The sequence below is a fragment of the Kogia breviceps genome, chromosome 1 (genome assembly GCF_026419965.1).
Source record: "Kogia breviceps isolate mKogBre1 chromosome 1, mKogBre1 haplotype 1, whole genome shotgun sequence".
Classification (NCBI taxonomy): Eukaryota; Metazoa; Chordata; class Mammalia; order Artiodactyla; family Physeteridae; genus Kogia; species Kogia breviceps.
In genome coordinates, this window is record NC_081310.1 from 64,655,672 (window position 1) to 64,682,947 (window position 27,276).

General features: G+C 43.1%; 1 protein-coding gene across 12 annotated transcripts in view; it reads right to left on the bottom strand.

Annotated features, from left to right (window-relative positions):
- SRGAP2 (SLIT-ROBO Rho GTPase activating protein 2) overlaps window positions 1-27,276 on the bottom strand; it is a 240,734-nt gene that overhangs the window by 65,018 nt on the left and 148,440 nt on the right. For all 12 annotated transcript variants that reach the window (XM_059070876.2, XM_059070914.2, XM_059070844.2 and 9 more), the window contains exons 5-7: window positions 14,793-14,855; window positions 6,445-6,660; window positions 5,739-5,867 (exon numbers count right to left, since the gene is read on the bottom strand). In XM_059070876.2, the coding sequence (XP_058926859.1) occupies window positions 5,739-5,867; window positions 6,445-6,660; window positions 14,793-14,855 (408 nt within the window). The remainder of the gene's footprint in view (window positions 1-5,738; window positions 5,868-6,444; window positions 6,661-14,792; window positions 14,856-27,276) is intronic.

Genomic DNA, 27,276 nt, shown 5'->3' on the forward strand with positions numbered 1-27,276 from the left:
CTCTCCTTTCCTCTCCATTCTCACTCCCTCTATCCTGATTCATACTCTTATCATCTTACAGTGCTGTTTGCTTCACTGTCCTCAAATATGGCTTTTGTTACTCCTACTCCCTGCTGAAGAACCTATAATAGCTCTCATTTTTTTTCCAAAGTAAGGTCCACCTTCCTCAGTCGGGAAATTTAAAAATGGGACTTCCCTGGGGGCGCAGTGGTTAAGAATCTGCCTGCCAATGCAGGGGAAACGGGTTCAATCCCTGGGCCGGGAAGATCCCACATGCCGCAGAGCAACTAAGCCCATGCGCCACAACTACTGAGCCCATGTGCTGCAACTACTGAAGCCCGTGTGCCTAGAGCCCATGCTCTGCAACAAAAGAAGCCACTGCGATGAGAAGCCCGCGCACCGCAATGAAGAATAGCCCCCTCTCGCCACAACTAGAGAAAGCCCGTGCACAGCAACGAAGACCCAACACAGCCAAAAAATAAATAAAATTAAAAATAATTTAAAAGAAAATAAATATTTAAAAATAAAATTTTTAAAGTGCCTCCATTTATAAGTGTGCTTACTATATGCCAGTGTGCTAAGAGCTTTATGTACATTCTACATTTTAATCTGCATAGTAACTCCAGTGAGGTTGGTATTATTTTAATTTTCCAGACTAGAAAGCTGAGGCTCAGTGAAGTTAAGCAAGGTCAATAGCCAGAACAAAGTGTAAGCTGTCCTCAGTCTGACCACCTAACATCATCTCCCTCTATTTTCTTCTTCACTCTTCTGTTCTAATCCAATGATATACTTTGTTCAGGGTCAAGTATTAGAAAACCATAGGCCTCAAATCAGCTGTATGATTGTAAGCAAGCTACTTAACCTCTCTGAGCCCCACACGGGGATAATGCCAGCCTCAGAGGTTGTTGTGTGGCTGATACACATTTAAACATATCTGGCACCATACAGACACTTAAACAAACACCAATCACCAATGTCTCCAAATCCACTTTCAGCTCCCAGTATTCTCTCCTCCTAAAATGTTTCTCACTCCTTTCACCTGGGAACTGACCCAATCTTCAAGATCCAAATCAAATTCTCAGCCCCTAGGAAGCCAGCCAGCCCTGCAACTCTGGCATATATTGACCTTGGCCTCCACTCAGAACAACATTCTTCTGCAGCCCTCATGTGACACAGAATGACACTCCCTCATTCTGTGACTTGCCATTTCACATCGCCCCAACAGAAGGCAAGAGGGCTTGGCCAGTGTCTTGTTCTTTCTTTGCATCCCTCACCATTAGGCCTTGCTCATAGTAGGCATTTAATAAACATCAGTTGATTGACTGATGCCAGGAATACAGATTCTAGCCTCCCAGGAAATAATCTACTTAGGCTGAATACTGATCTAAGTCAAGTGGGCAGATGCGGCCACTGAAGCCTTTTGTTTTACTCAGTCTGGATGGCCTTCGGAAGACTTGGAACTTTCTTGGGCCAGTCCACTGTCTCTATTATATAACTGCTCTGTAGCTTCTCTGTGTCAGGGCGTGGGGGTCTGACTCACAATGTGCCCTCCGGCTCCTCTATGCCTCCAGCCAACCAGGGAGATTCGGAATAGGTTTTCCAGAGCCTTGGCTATCCACATATCTGAAAGGGCAAGAGCCAGAAACTGAGGCTGCAACAAAGAAGCAACTTCTCGCAAGGTTAGGTAAACAAGATTTGAATATTTCATCCCTGTTCCGGGTAGAATCCCAGTGAGTAGAGGTAGCACATTATTTTGCTCACAATGGGGACAAAGTATGCTTTCCATGGCTTCTGATGAGTTCTGTGGCCATGCCAGGCTCCCCTGGCCATTTCTGGGTTATATAAATGTTTGATGAAAACTCTCTCAGGGGAAATCAAATTTTTATAAGAACTTAATGATAGCCCTTCCATATGTGTGATGACTTGAACTGACAGCTCATTAACCCTTTACCAGCTGATAGTCTCACCCAGAGACTCTAGAGAAGGCCTAGAAAGGAAACACCCACTTCAAACTTCTACAGAAGCAAGAAATAATTGCCCTTAATAAAATGTCCTATTGAGAAAGCTGGGTTCCCTCCTGTCTGACGGGTGCACATGGTGTCACAGATTCTCTGCCCACGCACGCAGCACTCACAACACCCCATGAGGACAATGCCCGGTTCTTCATTCCTCCATCTGCTCCTGGGGGAGAGAAGCACATTCCAAGGAGCCTGTGGTTCTCAAGACTATCTCAAGTCACTTCAGAATATCTTTTTGGTCTGAAGTCAAGGTTTTCCTGGTGTGTGTCAGATGCCTCATGTAGATTCCTACAATCTGAGATTAAATCTTATACTATATAATAAAAAGAAGTCAAGGGCTAGTCCCTGTGTTCGTGGACTGACATCGACAAAAATCACTTCTTTCACTTATCCTCGATGCCTTAGCACACACTGAGCTTCGACACCGCCAGGAAGGAGGCAGAATGGTGTCCGTAACAGATGGCAATGGACTGACACAAGATTCATCCCACATCTTAAAGCAAGTTCTGGATACTGTCGAGATCAGAATGCCAAGGGACCTGGGCTCCCCACTCACTCCTGCTCTAACTGTTGGTTCATGGCCAAAGCGTCCTTTTGGCCATTTATATGGCAACAGATTGGCAAGAAAAAGCAAGAAACTAACTGATACATGTAATAACATGGATGCAGCTCAAAAACATCATGCTGGGCAAATGAAACCAGATATAAAAACATATATACTATATAAAAATCCCATCTTTGTGAAGTTCTACAACAGGCAAAACTAATTCACAGTGAAAGAAATCAGAACAGTGGTTGCCTCAGCGTGTGGGATTCATTGGGAAGAGAAAAGGAACTTTCTGAGGTGATGGAAATATTCTACATCTTGATAGAGATGTAAGTTAAAAGGCTATAGGGTACTCCACAATTTGCAATTTAACACTTAAGTTCAGTCACTGTATACAAATTAGATCTCAATGAGAACAGTGTTGAAAGGCATAAAAAGGAAAAAAATCTTGGCTTAGGAAATCATCTTCTTCCTCCTTCTATTCCTTTCTTCCTTCAATAAACAGATTATGTGCTCAGCTATTCAGTAAGCCCTATACTTATGTATGAATGTATTAAGGTAAAGAGGAGACTTGGTTCCTGCCCTCATGGAGCTTATAGAGACTAAGACATTCCTCTGTTCTTAGTGCAGTGGCTCTCAAACATTTTTGACCTCCAACTTCTTATATTCTCTCTCTCTCTCTCTCTCTCTCTCTCTCACACACACACACCAACACAATAGTTTCACTGAATAAAACTTAACCTTACTAGTATGATGCACCCTGTTATTTTCGTTCCCATTCTGTTCTAGTCTATTCTATCCTAGTACAGTTTATTCATTAAAAAAAAATAAATCAAACCCATAAAAATTATTTCATGACTCCTCTAATGGATCATGACCTACGGTTTGAAAAAACACTGTCCTAGGGCCCCCTGTGCTTAGCCCTGGTGCTGCAATTAGCCAGTTACATAGAATTGATGTGTCTGTATGTCTGCGAATACCTCTAGGGTAAGAACTACTTTATTCTTTTTGTACCCCTGACGCTGCTGAGCACATAGCTTCATCCCAAGTAATACTTAAGGAACATTTGTAGAGCAGAATAATGTAAGCCTTTTTAAAAAAAAGAGTAATTAATTTCACCTCAGGAAAAACACAAACAACAAACAAACAAAATAAAACAAGAGCAACTTTACTATCCATGTGGCCTGGAATGCTACCAGCCTGGACTTGCTCATAGCGACCTAGACCCATGTCCTGGATAAGAACCATGGAGGCTGGCAGACTGCTTTTTCACGGCACCTCACACAGCATCCTGTGAAGACAGGCTCTTAACAAACTTCTTCTTCTTTTTTTTTTTAAAAAAAATGATGAGAATAAGAAGCAAAATAGCTTGCTTCTTGGACTGATTTTAAAATACCCACTCACATTTGATGGAGGCTCTGTGGACTGTGACTGACTTAGCAGTAGCCCCTCTCTTCCCCTGAGGTGAAAGGGGAATGAAAGCTACCCTGGGGGCAAAAGAAAGAGAAAAGGACAAACCAGTAGCAGAGGTGTGGTGGACCGCCCAGGCTGATTTTTTTAATCGAATGTGAGATAAATAGCAGAAATTGAGCACAAGAAAGAAGTGATTCTCTTCCTCATGCTGAGAGCAGGCCTCTCTCCCAACAGTGAGGAGCTGTTCCCCTGAGGAGGAGAAAGGATCCTGTCTAGGGTCCTGACCTCCATTGAAGGACAGTGTTCAGATTGGCATCAACAAGCAGAGAGAACAAAGCAGGGCCTGAACAGGGATCAGGGCTCCACTTCCCCAGCAAGACAATGACACCCAGGGCATTAAGGGGCTGAAATCTACTGACTCAAAAAGCCCTGGCTGAAGGGAGACATAAATCTGTATTTTAGAAACTTTCCCCAAGCAGCTCCAATGTGAGGCCAGATTTAAGTACCCAATGATCTAGCCCAATTCTTCAGTTTGCCAGAGGATGGAGGGGAGACAAAGCAGAGTTCCAAACCAGTTCCACGACAAGCCCCAGATCACCCAGCTAGTTACGCAATGGTGAATCTTAGACCAGAACCACACATGACATTGTGAAGTGTGGCAGGCAGGTTCATTCACAGAGAAACCAAGGTAGACAGGCAAGTATGTGAGGTCTGGCCAGAGGCTTGCAAAACCCAGCTGCTGCTTGCTGACAGCCAGAGGCAAATATCAGGCCTCCAGAGGAGACCGGCCAGGGTCTGCCTGAAGCCCTGGAAACTGGGATGCTTATGCTGAGTCGGCTGGCCCCAGGCCCCTCACTTTGATGACAGGAGAGAGAGGTGAGGAAGGGTGTACTTACGCAGTGGCAGTCAGGGCTGGCTCAGAACTGGGCCAGACTGGAGTTTGCAGGTGAGATCGATTGCAAGACTTAACTATAAGGTGTGAAGAGAAGCAGCAGGAGAAACAAGGCCAAGGCTGACCCATAAGGCCAAAGACAAAACCCTTATCCCTTGTGCCTGCCCCATGCAAAACACATGAGCCTCATATCCTGCTTCTCTCATCATATTTGTGCCACAGCGAGAAGTATGGGTCCAGATGTCAGAGGCATCTGGATACCTTCCTGACCAGGACTCTAATTTGCAGTTTAACTTCAGGCAGGAACCCTTTTGACCCCTACCTAGATTACTTATCTACAAATTGGAGATAGTAATATTGATCCTAAAGGGTGACAAGACAATCAAATGAGATAATATTGAGAAATATTAAGTGCTATATAAATATAAGGTATGACATTCTAACACTTTAGCTCTTGTCACTCACTTCTATGGGCAAGTACCTGATGTAAGGGAATATTTACTAGGAGACAGAAGTGCACAGTGGTTGTGAGCCTGGGTTTAGAAATCAGACCTAGGTACCAATTTTCCCTCTGTCACTTATTAGCTGACTCTGGGTAAGTCATCTAAACTCTCTGAACTTTAATCTGTTACAGTGGAGGTAATAACGCCTTCCTCCCAGGATTCCAGTGAGGACTGAATGAAAAAAATTATGAAGTGCTTTACCTGGTACCTGGTACATGGCAAGCCCCTGAGGGATCATGGCTACCATCTTCATAATTGTTCTCAAAATGCTTTAAGATGCCTGAGTAACAGAACTGGGGGACTCCCGACCAGATCTTCAAATCCAGGAAAGAGGCACCCTTGTACCCTCAGCTTTAAGCACTTACATCAATAAGGTCAGACAGGTCGTGGATGTAGTACTTGAAGACAGATGCATTGGTTGCTTCCAAAGCCAGTAAGTACTCATTCCGGGCTTTAATGGCCTTCAGCTTATTCTCTGTATACTTGGCTTGGCGCTGAAAAGGAAACAAAAGTTCAATTTTACTTTTTTTTTTTTTTCCTTTTTTAAAGAGGGGAGATTGTTCTCTAAGAGATGAAAGTACAGTACATTCGAGAACCACAATTGTGCTGCTACTCCCTATGCGCATCTGCCTTAAATTGGGTTCTAATTCTGTTTAATGAGATTCAAGGGCATAATGTAGATCAATCCAGGAAAGGTTAATGAGGCTCCCTACTTTAGATGCGTGTCCCACTTTGGTTCTATCTGTAAATTCCATTCTCCATCCTTACACCGCAACCCTGAAGGAGGTGTCACTATATCTGCCTCTGAACACCTGACCTCTGAAGCCAGACCCTACGGTTCCCCTCCCAGGCTTAGGAAAGGCAACTACTGTTTCTTGTTTGTCTGCTACAGATGCCCAAGTTCTTTCAATACCTAGGATTTCCTCCAGGGCAGACAGCAAGGTCATTAGGCACTAAAGGAACCCAGAGCTTCCTTGTTCTGCTCTCCACAGGGCTTACTGGAAAATTCCTATCAGTCCTGACTTCCAGAGTGTTCCTCCCCAGCCCCTACAGTTGCCAGAGCCTACACACCTTCTCCTTCATCTTCTCGATCTTCTTCACTGAGCTCCTCCGGACATGCTTCTCCTCAATGCGGACGTTGGATGTGGAGTCAGGGGAGCGTGGTGTCTGCCGGTCCTCCTGCTTTACGGATTTTCCAATTTGCTTCTCCTCCTGCTTCTCCGCCTCCTTTAGCTTGCTCTGAGCACTGATGCTGTCGGCATTGTACATGTGATATGTCTTCATGACCTGTAAGACACCGCCCGCCCCCACCCTTAGAGGTCAAGCCAATGGGGTCAATTCTCTGTTTTACAGGCTAAGAGACTCAGCTGGACCTCTCCCCCATGAAGCAATATCCTCATATCCTTAAGGGCAAAATTCATACGGTTTGGTTCAGCAAACTTTCTATATGAAAGACCACTCCAAAGCACAGGAAAGCAGTATTTGAACTGAGCCAACATGTCATTATTAAAATGATTTTATGTCTTCCACCTGTGATCATTTACTTCTATTTAATAACATTTATAAGCATTTCTATTTTATATTGAACAAGTAATTTCCATCAGTTAGTCATCTCACAAGACCAAGATGGGAAACACCACCACTCAGACCCCAGGAGCAAAGCCGGGCTGTTTGGGACCCTGAAGAGGGCAGCACAGCCTGTGGAGTAGCCTATACTTTGGAGACTTTCAGATATAAAATGGGGAAGAGGAAGAGCTCCGAACCCGCTTTCTACTGGCCTCACGTCTTAGGGATCTGTCTGTCGGCTTTATCCAGATCAAACACCCTCTCTCACAGCAGCAGCAAGAACAAGGGCAGCTACCATTTACTGAGCACTTAGTATATTCCTGGTTGTGTGCCAAGTGCTACACACACATTTTCTCATTTCATTCTTGTAGCAATCCTGTGATCTAGACAACAACCGCATAAAGACAGTAAACCTGCAGAAAATTTCAAGTAAGAGTCTAAGAAGGAACAAAATCCACATCAAATGAAACTGGAGTTGCCACAGGAAGGAAGTAGTATCAAAGGAGAGGACACAATTTTTAAATTTTCCTTCAAAGCAACTGTCTGGGAGTCTAGTCCCTTTTCCTAATGAGGAGGCTGGAAAGCCTGGGACCTACATTCATTTCCTCCCAAACGTACTACTTCCAGCCACCAGGTGCCTGCTCCTTCCTGCTGGAGCTCTCTGTTTCCACACAGGGAGCCTCTTCTTCTATCTGGAAATTAAAAATGCTTGATAACAAACCAAGCAAGCTGAAGTTCAAGAGTGCTGACATTTTGATGCCATGAGAAGGAGAATTAGAGAGTGTAGGGGTTGGGGTGTATTTGTGTGTGTGTGGCAGGGGGGCAGTGACTGAACAACAGAGGAGAGCCAGGGTGTAATACTAATAATAATCTCTATCAGTACACGCTGTGTGTCAGGGGTCTTACGTACGTCACCTCATTTAATGTTCACAAGTCCGAAGGACATGCTATTATTTCCACTTTTAAAGATGAGGAAGATGAGGGACTCCTCTGGTGGCACAGTGGTTAAGAATCCACCTGCCAATGCAGGGGACACGGGTTCGAGGCCTGGTTCAGGAAGATACCACATGCCGCGGAGCAACTAACCCCATGCACCACAACTACTGAGCCTGCGCTCCAGAGCCCGTGAGCCACAACTACGGAAGCTCGTGCACCTAGAGCCCGTGCTCCACAACAAGAGAAGCCACCGCAATGAGAAGCCCGCGCACTGCAATGAAGAGTAACCCCCGCTCGCCACAACTAGAGAAAGCCCCATGTGCAGCAATGAAGACCCAACAGAGCCAAAAATAAATTAAAAAATTAAAAAATATAAAGATGAGGAAGCTGAGACTCAAAGAGATTAACTATCACACCCAAGGTCACACAGCTAGTAAATGAATCAGAATCAGGATTCAAACCCAGGATTGTCAGACCACAAAGTCCACATTCTTAGCCACTAAGCACCAGTGTCTCTCCTCTGCCTATGTCTACGGCTGGATTAGTTGGGAGGAAAGGCTAAATTTAATCAAGAGAGGCTTAAAAAGAGAATCTGGTTTCGTTTATAAATGTGAGTTAGAGCAGTAGGCTCAAATGGGGGCTAATTTGGCCCCTGGAGGACCAATGCCTGGAGACATTTTTTACTGTCACAACATTATCTGGCCCCCAACGCCCATGGTTCTGAGGCTGAGAAATCCTGGGTTAGAGGGATTTTGTGGGTATGTTCCTCTCTTAGTTGGAGGTGGAGGAATGAGTAAAGAATACTGGGACACTGACAAAATCAAAGTACTTTAGATTTTAAATAATGTCTCATTTTCGATGCAGAATGTTTTAAATCAGCTTCACCTTATTCTGAACCTGACATCATTTCCCATAAGTATAAGACCTACTCAGTATATTCTGTACACAGGAGAAGCAATATTTAACAACTGACAGCATTAAAAACCTTCCTAAGTAATTCAGTCTTTCCAGATTGAGTAAAAAGCAAGAAAGAGGCAACTGTTATCCTGGCTGAAGAAGGGCAGATAGGAGGCTCCTTTTTCTCTTTTGACCTGAATGTGACTAAGGGATTCAAAAGTTTGAGTGAACAGTTATAAAAGTGAATTGATTTTAAGAAAGTGATGTTTTATTCCATGAAGATGCATCATAAATAAAGAAGAAACACTATGAATGAACATGAGAGACAAAAAAAGGGGTCAAAGGAATAGTGTCAACAGGACAATAAATGAGGTAATAGAAATCAACAATTTATATTACTCCTTTCCCCTAAAGAACTTAAAAAACTTGCTTTAAAACAGTAAAACACTACCTCATATAAGAAACTATAAATTCCTAAGGGTAAGCACCACTTCTTTTGTGTTTTCCTTTCTGCTTCACAGTTAAGAAATATGTACACAGTGGTAGTTTTACAATCAATGTGGTTGCCCAAATGACTTAATGACACTGAATCTCTCCTCTTTGCAAATACAGAAATATAACTAGTGTCTTTCAACTCAAGGGAAAACTAGGTATCCTGAGGCTGAAGCTTGAATAATTGATGTCAAAACAAGGGGAGAAATAGAGAAGTCAAGACAGGAGTTGGAGAAATATATAGAGTGAGGCAAAACAAACTAGGGGAAAAACTCAGAAGTCTAAATTCACAGTTCTACAAAGGAATTCACTCTACTTTGAAAAACTAAATATTGAATTCATGCCTTTAGCTCTGCTCCTTCCCCAACCCACACTAGAATAATAGAAAAGTTTTTTATTATTATTTTTTAGGTATAAACTGAGAAAAACAAAAAGAATGAAAGCAGAAGATGAAAAGGGGAGAGGCAAGTAGTAACTGACCTACTGAATCCTAAACCAAAAGTAGGGAGAGGCAAGAAGCAACCAGTAAATCACAGAAGCCCTGAGAAGAGTTGGTGGCAGTGGGATGAAGGTGGAGCTAAAAACAAGAGAAACTATTGAGCACCTGAGAACAGTTAGACTCCCAGACCCCATCCCCTCCCCCTCTGTGGTGGAAGACTGGAGGTTTATTCTCTATGGCTTGGGGACACCAGGCTCAGCTGAGGATAGGGGTACTGAACTTAAAACAGGAAAATTCTACACTGAATGTTGAGATGGCCAAGCCTCTTCATGACTCAGCTCCCAGACATAGGCAGGAGATCAGAAGAGCCTTATCTGAGGAATTTGCCCATCTGATATAAAAGATCTACAAATACTGATATCAGGGCTTCCCCATGGACACAGTCCAATCAGAACACCCTACAGTAAAGACCACAGTTGACACAGAACTTCCAAGCAGATTTTTAGTGTCTCACTTTAAAATATGAGCAGGCAGCAAAAATTACCAAACATTTAAGGAAAATATCTAATGTGAAAGACCAAAGCAAACAATTGAGAGTTAACAGAAAGTACACAGTAAGAAGAAAACTTCAAAAATAATCCATCAGTAATATCCCCAGAGACATCAATGAGAAATGAAAAGACATTGCATCATGAAACAAGAGCAGGATGCATCAAAAAAGGAATATTTAGAGAACAATAAAAGAGGGATATTTAGAGAACAATAAAAGAGCTCTTGGCGATTAAGATTCAATTCAAATATCTCTCCAAGGAACCTGACTTCATGCCCTTCTTCTGTGTAGACATGTGAAAGATTCATCACCTCGTATTTTACTTACTGCTTTGCTTTTCTGACTCTTCTATTAAAACTAATGTCTTGAGTTCAGGGACATCTCTTACGTGTCTTTGTATCCTTAGTGCCGAGTGATGAAGACAAATAGGCAGGCAGAGTGGGGGGACTATTAACTGACATTGTTTCAAGGGAGCAGGTGCTAAATTCCAGTCTGAAGTGGCTCTGCAGACAGCTGCTGCACCAAGTCAAGGGGACATATATTCATGGGGAGGACAGAAGCTTGAAACCTCTGGGGCAACAACAGCTCCAGTGTCCCAACACCTTTTCTTTCTTTCTCAATTCTAGGGCTTCCTTGGCTCTTCTTACTCAGCCAGTCCATGTGGCTCAGTGCCCCCACTTTCAATCCTTTCTATGGTGCCTTGCTGGGCTTTTCCAGATACAGCCTCTGAGTATAACTGAGGCAGAGAATTCCAGAGTTCTTTGGGAAGCAGTGTGCTCTGACTTCAAAGGCATTCCTGATTCATCAGTCAGAAAATGAAAACCACTTATGCCATGGCCTGTAAACTAGCGAGCCCATTAGGGGGTAAAAAGCAGGTGGAGGAGAATGCTCACTGGGACTGCTCTCTGAGAGCAGCTGTGGCAAGCGGCCCCTGGCACAGAGTGCCGAGTCAGGAAAATCAAAGGCCTTTCAGGCAGATAAAAGGAAGGTACAGAGAGGCAGCTGGCCCCTTATGGTGAGAGTCTGGGCCTCTCGCCCAAAGGCATCTTTATTTGGGAACACCTGGGTCCTGCCCCTTGGATCATCAAGGTTCAAAAATACCTAAACTAACAACCCATAGGTGATCAGTCTCCCAAAAAGAGGTATTTGTGGGCATTAAGGGCAGATACAAGGTAAGAAGAGCACTGAATACGGTGGGTCTTTACATCCTTGATTTCCTTTATCCCATGCCCACGAATAACTTCTATTGCTTATAGAAGCCCTTACTGAAGATCAAATAAGGGGAAAGTTCCTTACAAGAAGTCCTCCCGGGCCTCCCTGGTGGTGCAGTGGTTAAGAATGTGCCTGCCAATGCAGGGGACACGGGTTTGAGCCCTGGTCCAGGAGCATCCCACATGCTGTGGAGCACCTAAGCCCGTGCGCCACAACTACTGAGCCTATGCTCTAGAGCCCACGAGCCACACCTACTGAGTCCATGCACCACAACTACTGAAGCCCACGTGCCCTAGAGCCCATGCTCTGCAACAAGAGAAGCCACTTCAGTGAGAAGCCCACACACTTCAACGAAGAGTAGCCCCTGCTCGCTGCAACTAGAGAAAGCCCACATGCAGCAACGAAGACCCAACGCAGCCAAAAATAAATAAATTTATTTTTTTAAAAAAAAGAAAGAAAAGAAGTCCTCCCTGGTTCCCTTCTTAACTCCTCTGAGAGAGGCACAGACACAGAGAGAGTATATACAGCAAGTATCTCCTCAAAGCCAGCATACAATAGTCCCAAGTTCCTACTTGATGAAATCACTGTCCCATATAGGGTGACCGATAATCCTGGCTTACTCAGGACTTTCCTAGGCTCAGCACCGAAAGTCTCATTTCCCAGGAAAGCCTTCAGTTCCAGGTAAAACAAGATAGTAGGTCACCCTAATGCCATAGTGCCTTTCTCAGAATAGTCCTACACTTATCTCACCCTCCAGAAGAAACAACTCATCATTCTATCCTCGGAACTTTCTAATGGCTGATAGAATCTGCAAACTCATCTGACCCTTAACTATAGTCTGATATTTCATGAAGCATGACTCCCCCAAACTCCCCACCCCCAAGGAAATGGAGACACCAGCACATGGACTATGTGGAGAGTGGGCTCAGCAAAGGTCGGGAGCATCCCCCAAGATCATATAGCTGGTAGAGACTGGGTAGAATCTGGGTTGCCTAATTCAGGAGACTCTAGTCATTAGACCGGGTTTGTCAATCTTAGTACTATTGACATTTTAAGCCAGACAGCTCTTTGTTGTGAGGGCTGTCCTGTGCATGATAAGATTTCAGTTGCACCCTGACCTCCAGCACCCTCTGCTCCAGCTGTGACAGTTACAAACATCTGCAGACATTTCCAAGTATCCCCCTGCATGAAAAAAATCCCCCTGCTTGAGAATCACTGCACCAGACTGTTCTGCCTTCTCTGGAACTTTCCAGTGTTCTCTACTCTTTTTTCTCTTCCCATTGCCTACTAGAGGAAAATGTCAAATTTTTCTTTGGGACTTGGATAGATTCTAAGAGTGTGTACTAATTCACCTAATGAAAGGGGACACCAAGCCCAGCCAATTCTTGGTTTGCATACAAATGGGAAGACTTTATGCTCTGCGTGGACTATGGCCTCATGGTGGCCAGTGAGGTCCTGGGCAACTTCGGATGGCCTGAAGACTATAGCCCAAGGTGCCAGCTCGGCCCTCCTTAGAGCAGTGAGATCCAAGGTTTTTTTCTCACTCCAACACATATTATGCCTTTTCACTTATTTATTTATTTTTTTAAAAATCAGCATATTAGGAGATCTAGAATTCAGAGGAAAGCTAACAGATCCCTAGACGCTGCTCTTCTGCTGCTGCCTCAAGTCCCGCTGCAGACATGGCACACTAGATTTATACTGGTTTGCAGTTTGCTGATTACCCACCCGGCTCTTCCCCAGAAAGGGCAACAGCAGAGACCCAAGATGCTTATGGGAAAACAAAAGCATTCATATAATGACTACATGCGTCATTTTCTATCTTAGTGAATTATTTGCCAGGAGAAAGGAGTAGTAGCTTTTCTTCGTGCCTAGAAGATGCTCTAAAAATAAATAAAGAGCAGAAGTAAAGCATTTAAAAGACCAGAGGGTTCAGGAAACTCATCCAGTCTGAAAAAGGTTCACGTCAACATGCTCCTATTTTTAAACAGCCTTAACTTCATTTGAAAGAAATGAAAACTTGGGAACTGAACCAAAGGGAACCATCTATCTACTTGGCTTCAGAGCAGAAGAGTCACAGAGTAGAAATTGCAAACAAACTGAGCGTCACTGGAGACAAAGCTGATGACCACTCTACCCTATTTACTTGCTTAACAGTTGCCATGACAAAGTGGCCACACCTAGGCTTTTGGATCAAGAACATGGAATTCTCTGATCCCAAATGCCTGTGATACATGTCACCACTGCCTGTCTTCCTGTGAATTTAAAAAAAGAAAGAAAGAAAGGAAGGAAGGGAGGGAGGGAGGAAGGAAGGAAGGAAGGAAGGAAGGAAGGAAGGAAGGAAGGAAGGAAGGAAGGAAGGAAGGAAGGAAGGAAGGAAGGAAGGAAGGAAGGAAGGAAGGAAAAAGGAAAGAAAGAAAAAGAAAAAATGCAGTGAATAAGCAAGTAAACACAGGAAATCAATTTCACCTCCAAAACAGGATGGGGCAATCCTGGAGAATGACACAAAGGCCTGGCACAGCCCAGCTGGAGAAGGAGGCCCTGAAAGGCTTTAGCTGCACAATAGGAATATTCCGTATAGGGCAGCAGGCATTTCCTTGGTGTGCGTGTTTGTTTTAATTATAATTAATGAAACACAGATGGGGGAGAAACAGCCCCCACCACCTCCCAGCGCATCAGCCACAGGCATTATGTGCCTGAAGCGCCAGTCACTTCAGAACAAATTGTGTTTTCTTCTCCAAACCCAAAGCCTGACCCTTCACTAGTGGAGGTGTGGCCTTTATAAAGCCCCAGGGAGTCGATACAAAGCTCTCTCTGCCTGAACTGGTCCCTTATGTTAAGGGCATTTAGGACTCTTCGTCCCTGTAGAGCACTCGTTCTAGTCTCAAACCAGGAGATCAATCCAAGAACTGATGCAAAACTTTGAACAATAGGTCCTTTCCAATAGGGCAAGTATCATTCATGGAGCAATGCAAGCTATGTTTATGTTCCTTGCCATTTGGTTCTGGGGTCCCTGGTTTGCTGTTAATGACGGTCAGTGGTGCTGGTGACCTAGGCCTTGGCTGGTCTCTGGTGATAATGCCCCCAAAGAAGCCAGGGTTAGCTTGCACAGCTGAAGAGAGATCTTATTTTGAGAAAGTGTCTTTGGGCTCATTCCAGTTTGAAAATAGGAGTGTGAAAAAAGAGATGGGTGAAGTCATCCCTAGCGGAGACCATGCACTGTCCTCAACCTCAGCTCAGTTCTGTTGCTGACGTGAGTATGGCCACAAGCTGCCAAATGCTGCTTCCCTCTGCTTGTGAAAGAGCCAAGCAACCCAGTTGATTTACCGAGTAGAGCTCATTCAGGACCTTCATCAAATCATCTTGGAGCTGCTGGCCGACTTCTTTACTCTGCAAAGAAAGAGGAATGAAGGTTAATTGGGAAACAGAAGGAGGGAGGAGGGGGCAACAAAGGCAAGGGCAGCACTGGCTCTACAAATAACACAGACTCAATTAAGGCCCATTATTTAACCCAGCAAATCAGATAACCACTCCGATCAGACCAAATTATGGTCAGATTACTAAAAGAGTTTTAATAAAATGAAACGTGCCCCTCCTAGAGCCTAGCAAAGGAAATTGTGTGGAGGGAAAATGGGTTGTAGCCTTTGATTTTACAATTGGTCCCTAAAGAGCAGGCCTGAAAGCCACAACCCACTTGGCAACAGTTGTTAGGTGGGACGAGGCTTCTTGAATCCTTACAGTCAGACTTTTCTGAGAATTGTGGAGGAAAGTAAGATGTGAAATAGGATGAGATAGGCATGCGTATATAAACATCCAAGGACTTCAAAGTACCTGACTAAATAGGAACCTCCAAGCAAGAAGAAATTATACCTCTTACTTGCTTTATTTCTACCTCAAACTCTCAGGGCAGTGGTACCTCAATCATGACTGGTTGCTAATGTTACTTGATACTGATGATATACGTTAAGGGGCCTCCAACAGGTTAATCTTAAGGAGTGGTGGCTCTCAGGTTCTTCGCTGCTGCTGCCCAGGGCTGGCATCTAACTACATGGGGAGAAGGGTAGAAATAGAGAAGAATAAGGAAGCAGGAAGGAAATGAGTCACTGATACTGAGTGTTTTATGCCAAGCCCACGAGAGCAGGACATAAAACTGATTGGCATCACTGGGTCATTGAGAGGGGAATCCTTTGTTTTATCTTCTGCCAACTCCTTCTAGTTCTTTCCTACTAAATATCAGATACCAACAATGCCCTTCTAAAAGTAGGTATAATACTACCTACCCCCTGGTACAGCTCAGCTCCCAGGCAAAGAAAGGAAGATGTCCTGCATGTCAGAAACATAATCATTTAAGATCTTGCTTTTTTCTTTTAAGATATATGACTTTAAAAATATTTTTTTCTGATTACAAAAGGAATATATGTTTATTGTAATAAATAAGAAAACTGTAGAAAACCTCAAAAAAGAAAAAGCAACCCTTAATTCCTACTCCTAAGAAATCACCACTCTAGACTTTGTTATACATTTTTCTCTCTACAATTTTTATGGAATTGGGATTGCATTATACACACTGTAACTTATCCACTTAGACATATGTTGTGAATATTTCCCTACATATTATTCTTCTATAGTACTATAATAGATTATATTGATGTAGTTCCTATATTCTTGGACATTTACTTTGCTTACAATTTTTTGTACTAAAACATGCTGTATTTAATTACTTTGTATATAATCTATGCACACGCCTGTCATTATTTTCCCCTAGAAGTAACATTGCAGAGTCAAAGACTGCTAACTTATACCATTAAATTGCCCTTGGAAAAAAACTGTACCCATTTAAAATACCAATAGAGGCATATAAGAATGTTTTTTACTTTTTTTGTCTTGAAAATTTGATATGGTATCCTCTTTTAATTTGCAGTCCTTTAATTCTAAACTTTTTTTTACATGTTTAGCAGTCATTTTCACTTTTCCATTATGCTTTGCCATTTTTCTATTAAGGAATTAATTATGGAATATGACATATGTGTGACCTTTGTTGTGAGCAGACATGAATTTTTACACCTGGTAGTGTGGAGAGGGATGGAGGGAGCCCTGAATTGGCAATCACAAGACTCTTCTATTTCCAGCTCCTCCACTATCAGGAAAATAGCCTTGGACAACCTGGTCCATCTCTCTGGACCTCTGTTTTCTTTTCCATAAAATGAAAGTCTTTGGCTAAAACATTCCTAAGGTCTTTTCCAACCTCTGCCATTCTATAATTCTTAGCCTTCCTTTGCCTGGCTTCTTAAGTCCACATTAGATTCCAACACCCCCACTTCAGTGTACGGGGAGTTGGCCTTCCTCCACAGAACACAAGATAATCAGCAGGTTCTCCTCAGGGACCAAGATGCTCTACAAAATGGATGGCTTCAGGAGTATCTTGCTAGCCTTAAATTTACTATTCCCAAATGACTCTCATTCAATGCCCTCAACCGCTGGAAGAAGCCGTAAGAGGAAACGCCTTTTTCCAGGATCTCACATACCAACCTCTCCTTCCCATTGTGAGAAGAGCTGAGCTCCATTGAAGCAGCGGAGGCCCAAGGAGCTGAAGTGAAGCAAAATGACTCACCAACCAGCCACAGATCAGCAACAAGGCCAGGAAGTGACCATGAGTATCATTTCCAAACACCCTGCCCTCCTGCCTCCAGGCCAACTCCCCCTCCCAGCCTCCCAGCCTCCCTTACACCTCCTGGTGTTTAGATGGCAGAGGTTACAGGAGAAAGCTCCCATTCCTCTACCCTGCTGCTTACCCATGACTTAAATAACCTAGTCCCCAGAGGAGGTGGGAAGGAGAAGGGGAGAAAAAGCATAACCAATAAAACAGCAATTAAGCCCGGGCAGATGTTTCCTTTCGTGTACTGATTAGTTGGAAAAGGACCGACTCAACTATTATCCCTGTTTATTTGAACAGGCTGCTGAAGTGATTCTGACTTACTCTCCCTCTGGCGGCGGGCTGGGCTGGGAACACACGTGTTGTTAGCCAGGTTACAGTTATGATAAAGTCCCCAGCAATTGGGAGAAATTCTGACTCGAGAAGAGAGGCAGGAAATAGCCTGTACCTCTCTTTGCGCAGACGATAAAAGCCACCGTTCTCTATTTCAGAAACCTTAACTGTGTGCCTCTGGGGGCAAGCGTGGCCCCAGCGACCCCAAAAGGGCTTCTGTGCTGGCGGCTGCTGTGGAGCAGTTGTCAGAGCTGGGACACTACAAGGGGGCCCCACCCAAAGACAAGGAGGACATTTATTCCTGGGAACAACAGGACCTGATGAGGCCGAGTCCATGACAATGCAGACTGTGGAGCCTTTCCGTTTCCTATAAAAAACAGCAAGGGACTTCTAGGCAGGGAAGAGAAAGAGAATTTACAGAGCAGTCTTTGTGCCCTATCATACAGCCTGCATCTCTTTTCTTTAAAATTTCTTGGAAGAGAATGAGTCATCTAAACATCGCAGGAAACCAAATAGAAGTCGAGGAAAAAAATTACTTTGGGCAAATTTTTTCTCTTAAATGTTCGCATGGTAATCTTTGCCTGGAAAAAAAAAAAAAGAAGAGATGCCTAAATTTAGACCAGAGATGTGGCACAGTGAATGTTGGTTCTCTGGGATAGGAAGTGCCATGGTGTGCTCAGGAGGGAGCTTTTATTTTGAAATTCACCACAACTGTTTGGCCAGTGTGCTTCACAGGCCAGCACTCTGCCTGCTGCCGGGGCGGGGCTGATTGGAAGGCAGAGTTATTGTAACAGCGCCTGCCAGCTGTGTGCTTATAAAATGGGCAGGGAATCCTCCTTTTCCAACAGATAAAAGCACTGGCCAACAGAACCGAAACACACAGCCTCATTTCCCAAAGACCATCAAGTTCTGAAACCTCCTCACTCACAGAAAGGATGCAGCCGCAGAAACGTAAGGACACATGAGGTTCTGTGGTCTGGGCTGCCGGGACACTGGTCACTCAACTTTGGAGCAATACATTTCCTGAGCTTGGATGGGTTTGTCTATGAGCATTTCCCAAAGAACACTGATTATGAAAGGGTTTTCAAACCAGTCCTCATCAGGGAGATTACCTACTACCTGATTCTCTAGGTACTTAGCTCAGCACTAGCATGTTTTCCAAGTTGGGGAGGAGGGGCTGTTGTTTACTGGCTCTCTATACTACAAAGCTCTATTATCTGACAGGCACATAATTACCCCTTATTTGTATGGAAAAAAAAAAAAAAGAGGAAGGCATGTCTCTGCCATGTGGTGAGAGCTAATTTCAGCCCCGTTCCAAGGCTGAGCTTGTCAGCAGGTAGAAACAGTAGGATCATTTAGTTCTCTGCCGATTAGCCTGTGTCAGCAGATTTCCGAAAAGGAATCCAATTTTCAAGGGCATCTCTCTCCTCCACCAGTGCTACACCCCCCTCCCTACCCCAAAGATACTTCTGAGACCAACTGTTAAAAAGATCAAAAAAAAATGTAAAATTGAATTTACATTTACAGGTTTCAGAGGAAAGAGACATGAACCCTATACGAAGCTCTGCAGCAGGAGAAGTGCCACCAGATGTAGGGTGACAGTTTCAGGGGCACTGGCTCACCACTTCAAAGTGGCCAAGTTTCAAGAGCTGGAGCTTTGCCTGAAATGCTTTTGGTGGGGAGGACAGGGCTAAAAGGAGTGGCTGTGTGGCAGCAGGTCTAGTGCTAGGTTATGGTGAGCACTGTGTCTGGCCCCTCCCCAACCCAGCTCAGCCCATCAAAATAGGTGGTACAGGATGCAGCCAGCAGTGAGGGTGCAGGGTGTGGTGATCCTGCAGGTCAGAGCTCAGGAGTGATTTCTAGATTTCCCTATGGCCACACTACTTGTATCTATGCGGGGGGACTCTTTCTATTCAGCTTTCACTCATTGATTAAGGTAGCACATGGTGGCTCTAGCAAGGCTGTGCTCTGGTTATGCTCTGGGGAGCCCACAGTAGCATAAAATAAAAATACAAATATACTGAATTGCAAGACACTTATAGAGAGGTAGGCTGGGAGTTGCCACGAAATAGACACCTGAAGTGCTTTTGCCTTCTGAAGATAGGGTAGAACAGGATTTCAAAAAATACATTTTAAAAATTGTAATCCAGTATAACATGTGTGTGTCTACAGTAAAAGTACTTTTTATGTGCAGTGCATTCTGATTTTTCCTATTCTTTAGTCCTCTTCAATTTTTTTTTTTTTTTCAGTACGCGGGCCTCTCACTGCTGTGGCCTCTCCCGCTGTGGAGCACAGGCTCCGGACGCGCAGGCTCAGCGGCCATGGCTCACGGGCCCAGCCGCTGCGCGGCATGTGGGATCTTCCCGGACCGGGGCACGAACCCGTGTCCCCTGCATCGGCAGGCGGATTCTCAACCACTGCGCCACCAGGGAAGCCCCAATTTTTTTAATGTTAGTCATAATTCACTAAATTCATTTTACAACTAATCAATGAGTCGTTATACACAGGTTTAAAAACACTGGACACAGGGCTTCCCTGGTGGCGCAGTGGTTGAGAGTCCGCCTGCCGATGCAGGGGTCGCGGGTTCGTGCCCTGGTCCGGGAGGATCCCACGTGCCGCGGAGCGGCTGAGCCCGTGAGCCATGGCCGCTGGGCCTGCGCGTCCGGAGCCTGTGCTCCGCAGCGGGAGAGGCCGCGGCAGTGAGAGGCCCGCATACCACAAAAAAAAAAAAAAAAAAAAAAAAAAAAAAAAAAACACAAATTGGGGCACTGATAAAGAAAATAGTGGATTAAGGACTGAAGCCCACCAACCAAGACAAGTGCTAAGTAACTTGGCTCTCAAGGTGGCTAACTGCATGTTTTGAAGCAGGTTCAATTACTAGATCCTGGAAAAGGGGGAAATGCTGGATTTTTAAGGAGTGATCAATAAAGAGTCCACTGGCAAATATTTATAGAACACCTATTATGTGTCAAGTACTTGTGGTTTAACTGGAAATATAGTAGTATACAAAACAGTTTAAAAGTTTACAGTCTACTGAGAAAGATGGACATTAAGCTGATATCTGAGCCTATCAGAACGCAACTCTTCCAGTCTCAAAAGCATTACTAGAAATGGAATTTCTTAAGTTAGTTTTCTAGTTCAAGATGAATTTTTTTTCTATCTCAGCCAAGAGGTTTCCACACTTAACTCCACAGCAAGCTAGATATTGAATCTAGCTTGCCAGAAACAGAAATGTGATTTCAAAATATCTTGCTATTACATAGCAAATCCCTTCTTTGAATTTGCCTTTCTAAGTTACTAACAGATATTTCAGGTTGTAAAGATACTGCTTCAGTATAAGTGACTCCCAAAGCAGTCACATTTCAGTTTTAAAGAGTCTCTTGAGCTTCTCAGCACCATACAAACTAAAAAACTCACCAGGTGCTCCTTCACTCAGAAGTAAACGAGTGTAGTTAAATTATCTTAGTAACAAGAGTCATATTTTAAGAGAATAAAAGAAAATGTCAGAAACCTGACACAGTCTGAGACCCAATACCCATCTCAGAATTTGTCTTTTGAAACACAACTGGTTTCTCAATTAGATTCCTGTTTAATTATCTAAAAAACTTAATCTAAAAAAAACCCCCAAAAAACCCAAAGCTACTAAAATATGAAACCATCTAAAACTAATGAAAGAGACAGATTGGTCTTCCCTGGTGGCGCAGTGGTTGAGAGTCCGCCTGCCGATGCAGGGGACACAGATTAGTGCCCTGGTCCGGGAAGATCCCACATGCCGCGGAGCGGCTGGGCCCGTGAGACATGGCCGCTGAGCCTGCGCGTCCGGAGCCTGTGCCCCGCAACGGGAGAGGCCACAACAGTGAGAGGCCTGCGTACCACAAAAAAAAAAAAAAAAGAAAGAGACAGATTATAACTTTCAAAACCATATTTCTTAAGTGCCCAGCCCACTGCTTTGTACACAGCAGCCAGTAAGGTAACCAGTTGTTGAATCAATTAGGTAAAATTTTAGACTTAAACATTATGCTTTCACATAATCACAAGAATAAAACAATATAGCTGCATTTACTTCATGTTGATTACTGAAAGTGGAAACTCCATCAGAAGTTATCCACATGAACTCCCTCAGGTTACAGTTCACAGATGAGCCCCAAAAGTTGAAATGACTTTTTCGGGGTCACACCGCTATCCAGTATGCTGTCTGGGACCACATGCAGTATTCAAAGAGGGTGAAACATGCAGGCACTAGAGCAGGATTTGACTCCTGCTTCTACTTCCCATTTGTATGACCTTGGATAAATTGTTTAACCACTCTATGCCTCAGCTTCTGCATCTGTAAAATAGGGTAATAATAAGATAATCCATGTAAAGTGCTTAAGGTAGAATCTAGCACTTAGTATGCTCAATAAATGTTAGCTATTATTAATATTAGAATCCAGCCCTCTTAACACCCACTTGAAAGCTCTTTTCCACCAATGTGCTGCCTCCTGATGTACCCCCAAAACATGTAATGATCATGATATGTGGAATTGGGAAGCCTCCCAGAAGATAATCCCCAGGCAGAACTGCAGCTAAATCCCTCCAGTGGAGGGGCTCTATCAACCACAGGGAAGAAGAATCTTTGGTTTTCCTCATGCTGCTGATGCACAATCTATTCCCCTCCCCAGTTTCAGTAAGAACCAAAGTAATAATAACTTTGTAAGAATTATGAAGTTTTCCTAAGGGGGAAGGGTAGGTGTTTAGCAAAAAGGAAGAAATCGGGGGGTGTGGGACAGTGGCTGTAGAAGCAAAATAAAAAGGATAGATTTACTTTCTATCTCTCTAGGTAGATTAAACAGGAAAGATCTTTCTCAGATGCACAACTGGGACTTGGTTCAATTGGGGTCATAAATTAAATGTCCAAAGGTAGGAGCTCCCTACTGTCTAGGTCAGAGAAGACAAAGAATGCCCATTACTAAGTTCTGGTTTAAGGAAATCCAAGAGCTTTCTCTTCTAGGGCACTTGTTTCTGAAGCGATTTCCTTAAGGCTTTCCCAGAAGTTCTGGAATGTATGAGTAGTCAGACTTAATAACCCACAGTAATGCTAGTGGGCCTTGGAAGAAAATCCATTCTTTGCCATGACAGTGAATGCTATGGATTCAATTTCTACCTCCTGTGGACGCTTACTATGCTCTGTTACAACTGACCAGAGCCTCTTGTCAGGGAAACATATGATTTGGACAAGGCTGAGTCCCACTGGACTGGGGCAGGGGTGGGGTGGGTGTAGGGGGACAGGAAGAGGCTGAAGGTCCTCTGCTCTCCCAAGACCTCAGATGGCAGAGTCTAAAACAAAGACCTATAACAATCTGAATGTCCCCCCATAGTTGTTTCAATCTCTTGGAATGGCCTATTCTAGTACTAAAAAATAAGCTGAAAGCAACATCCCTTAAAAGGAGACAATCAAGTCTGAGGCTTCATTTCTTAAACCAGCACTATGATGCTTCTCTTGGCAAATTTCCGTCTTTAACTCTTCTGGATAATGATTTCAGTGGGAGTGTAATAATGTCTTTAGGCCCTGATCTCCAGTGCCAAAGGATTTCTTGAGGTCATGTTGAAGATGAGTGATCACCCCATCTCCCAGTCAGGACACGAAAGGCATAGAAATGGTGTCTTGATGACCACAGCATCCTTGGGTAGACTGGGATACAGGGGACAAAAGACACAAAGACAAACAGGCAACATGAGAGCACAAATCTCTCAGCAGCTGTAAAATGGACTCCAGAGGAAAAATAATCAATGGGTTGGAACTGGGCAAGAAAGAAAAAAAAAAAAAAAAAAGCCAGAATGATAAGGTGGATGTAAGCATATGCCCCTCTACAGTAAGGAATTCCAGGAGCTGGGTGATGGGAAGAATACCCCTGTGGCTCCCAGTTGACTGGGAGGAGGCTGGAGGCATAGGAGTTAATAGAGCTCATCTGAAAGCTGGCAGCATGAACACGGCATGGGAGGCGGCCTGGTATGAAGTAAAATAGTCAGCAGCACCCATACAGGAAATGCCTGGGGTGCTGGGAAAATCGCTGATTAGATACTTTAAAGAGGAACCTGGCAGCAAAGTCAGTTCATTGAGGAATCTGTGTAGTTCTTCTACTTTTGGAGTTGTCTTAGAATCCCACTGTCCAGAGAAAAGGAGGAGCAGAGGGTTTAATTATGGAAAGAGCATCTTGATACTTCAGGTGCCAGAGCTGGACCGGAGAGGAGCAAAAAACCCAACTCTGGGAGATAGAGTTCTTCACTGGCAGAAGATTAGAATGCATTTCCTTGGGTCTGGGGTGGAGCTCTGAGTCTGGACAGCTTTCTTCAGTGACAGTGGTGGTCTGTACCCTTTCGTCTTTGTCCACACTGTGTCCACATGCGCAGCCACTCCCGTCTGTCTATGGACAGTTAAAAAAATCTACGTCCTTGGAGAAGGGCACCTTCCCTCATCCCCAGTGAAAAATCAGTGAATTGTGAGAAGGAGGATGTCCAGAGTTTGGAACTGACGATTTCCATTCCCCAGCTCTAAGTGCTTCAATTTTTCCTCTTCACTTCAGGCTTTATAAATTTTCCAGATCCACCAATAGAACGAGTATCTGACTGCAGTTGCCAGGCATAGGGCCCATATATGTCATTTAGGCCAGGTTTGTTACTTGTTTTTCAAATCTTCTTTATCTTTACAGATTTGTGTGTGTGTGTGTGTGTGTGTGTGTGTGTGTTTTTGTCTATTTGTTTGATTATTCGCTAAGCCAGGTGTATTAGACCTCCCACTGGGGTTGATGATTTGTCTATTTCTCCTTTTAATTCCATCCATTTTTGATTTATATGTTTTAAGTTTGCATTATTAAGTATATAATTCTTCCTGGTAAACTGAATCTTTAATTATTATGAAATATCCTTCTTTATCTCTAATAATACTTTTTGCATTATAATCTATCTTGTCTGATTTTATCAGAACTATCTTTTCCCATCATTTTGCTTTAACTCTTTTTATATCCTTATATTTAACTCTGTCTATATCCTTGTATTTAAGGTGCGGTTTTTCATGCTTCAGTTTTGTTTATTTAAAATCTGTTTTTAAATTTTGCATGAGTCTATTTACAGTCATTGTAATTACTGATACATTTAGGTTTAAATCCACCAACCAGCTGTATGCTATTTGTTCTATTTTCTCTCATTTTTTACCTTCTTTTTTCCTTCTAATTAAAAAAATTCAGTAAAAGTCACTCATGGTTTATTCTCTGTGCTTTGACACATTTGTGTACGTTTGTACACAAATGTACAAAGTGGGTAACCACCACCACAGTTAAGACATAGAACAGTTCCATCACCCACCAAAAAATTCACTCATGCTGCCCCTTTATTGTCAAACTCTCCTCTACCCTTAATCCCTGGAAGCCACTGCTGTGTTCTATATTCCTATAGTTTTGTCTTTACCAGAATCTTTCTTACCATCTTTTGGCTAGTTTTTATTTATCAAGTTTCCCCCTCTCTTATATTGGTAGAGATACTATTTCTTTAGTGATAACCCTAAATTATAACATACATCCTTGACTTGCCAAAGTCTAATATAAATTAATACTCTTACCACTTCCAGGACAATACTTTTAAACCTATTTCCCCATCTCTGCCTGGGCACAGATTCTATTGTTGCCATTTACATTAATTTTAAAACCCTGCAAGAAATTATTTTTTTAAAGTCAATAGTCATTTAAATGTATACTTTTTGTTTCTCTTCATTTTTTTCCTGCATCTCCAAGCTTCTATCTGGGATTCACTTTATTTCTGCCTAAAGAATACCATTCAGTATTTCTTTTAGTGCAAGTTCTGCTGAGGATAAGTTATATTTGATTTTTCTTGTCTGATACTGTCTAGTTCATCATTTTTGAAGGTTATTTCTTTCAGCGTCATTCTACTGTCTCTTTTCTTCTATTGTTTCTGTTGCGAAGTCAGCTGTTAGCTTTGCTGTCTCTCCTTTGAAGGTAATATGACTTATTTTTCCCCCTTTGGCTGTTTTTAAGATTTCTCTCTGTCATAGTTTTCAGCAACTTTACTATAATGTGCCTACATGTAATTTTCTTTGTATTTATCCTGCTTGGGGTTCATAATCCTTCTTCAGTCTGTGACTTGATGTCTCTACTTAGGTTGGGACAACTCATAGCTTTTATCTCTTCAAATATTGCTTCTACCCCGTTCTCTCTGTTCTCTTCTTTTGGAACTTCAAATGTATGCATATTAGGCCTATTTATCATATCCCACAAGTCTCCTATGCTCTTTTTTTGTTTTGTTTTGATTTGGGTATTTTCCATCCTTTTTCTCTTTCTAAGAGAAAAATTCTTTTCTTTTTCAAAAACTTTATTATTTATTTATTTATTTATTTATTTATTTATTGGCTGCGTCAGGTCTTAGTTGTGGCATGCGGGATCTTGGTTGAGGCATGTGGGATCTTTCATTGCGGCATGTGGGCTTCTCTCTAGTTGTGGCATGCAGGTTTTCTCTTCTCTAGTTGTGGCGCGCAGGTTCCAGAGTGCATGGGCTGTGTAGTTTGCAGAACACAGGCTCTCTAGTGTGTGCAAGCTCAGTAGTTGGGGCACATGGGTGCCCACAGCCTGTGGGATCCTAGTTCCCTGACCAGGGATTAAACCCACGCCCCCTGCATTGTAAGGTGGATTCTTTACCACTGGACCACCAGGAAAGTCCCTAATTCATTGATTCTTTAGTCAGCTTTGTCTAACCTGCTACTTAATCCACATTGAGCTCTTTATTTTAGTTACTATATTTTTCAGTACTAAAATTTCTGTTTGATTCTTCTTCTTTTTTTTAACATTGAGATAAAACTCACATCCATAAATTCACCATTTTAAAGTGTATGATTCAGTGGTTTTAGTATATTCACAAGGTTGTGCAACAGTCACCACTATTTAATTCTGGAACATTTCATCACCAAAAAAAGAAGGCTCTCACCTGTTATTAGTCACTCTCTCCCCTGAGCCCTTCCTCCAAGTCCTGGCAACCATTAAGCTACTTTCTGTCTCTATGGATTTGCCCATTCTGGATATTTCCTATAAATGGAATCATACAATATGTGTTTTTAAGGTTCATCTATGTTGTAGCATATATCAGTACTTTCTTCCTTTTTATGGCTAAGTACTATTCCATTGTATGGATATGCCACATTTTGTTTATCTGTTAATTAGTTGATGAACATTTCGATTGTTTCCCACATTTGGATTTTACAATCCCACCAGCAATGTATGAGTGTTCCAATTTCTCCACGTTGTCGCAAACACTTATTCTTTTCTTTTTTTTTTTTTTTTTTTTTGCGGTACACAGGCCTCTCACTGTTGTGGCTTCTCACATTGTGGAGCACAGGCTCCGGACGTGCAGGTTCAGCGGCCATGGCTCACGGGCCCAGCTGCTCCATGGCATGTGGGATCTTCCCGGACCAGGGCACGAACCCGTGTCCCCTGCATTGGCAGGTGGACTCTCAACCACTGAGCCACCAGGGAAGCCCCATCTTATTTTTATTTTTGAATTATAGCCATCCTAGTGGGTGTGAAGTGGGATTTCATTGTTGTTTTGACTTGCAGTTCCCTAATGACTAACAATGTTGATCATCTTTTCATGTGCCTCTTGGCCATTTGTATACCTTCTTTGGAGAAATGTCTATGCAAGCTTTTTGCCTTTTTAAAGATTGGGTTGTTTCTCTCTTTAGTGTTGAGTTGTAAGAGTTCTTTATATATTCTGGATACTAGATCCTTATCAGACACATGATTTGAAAATATTTTCTCCCATTCTATAGGTTGTCTTTTCATTTTT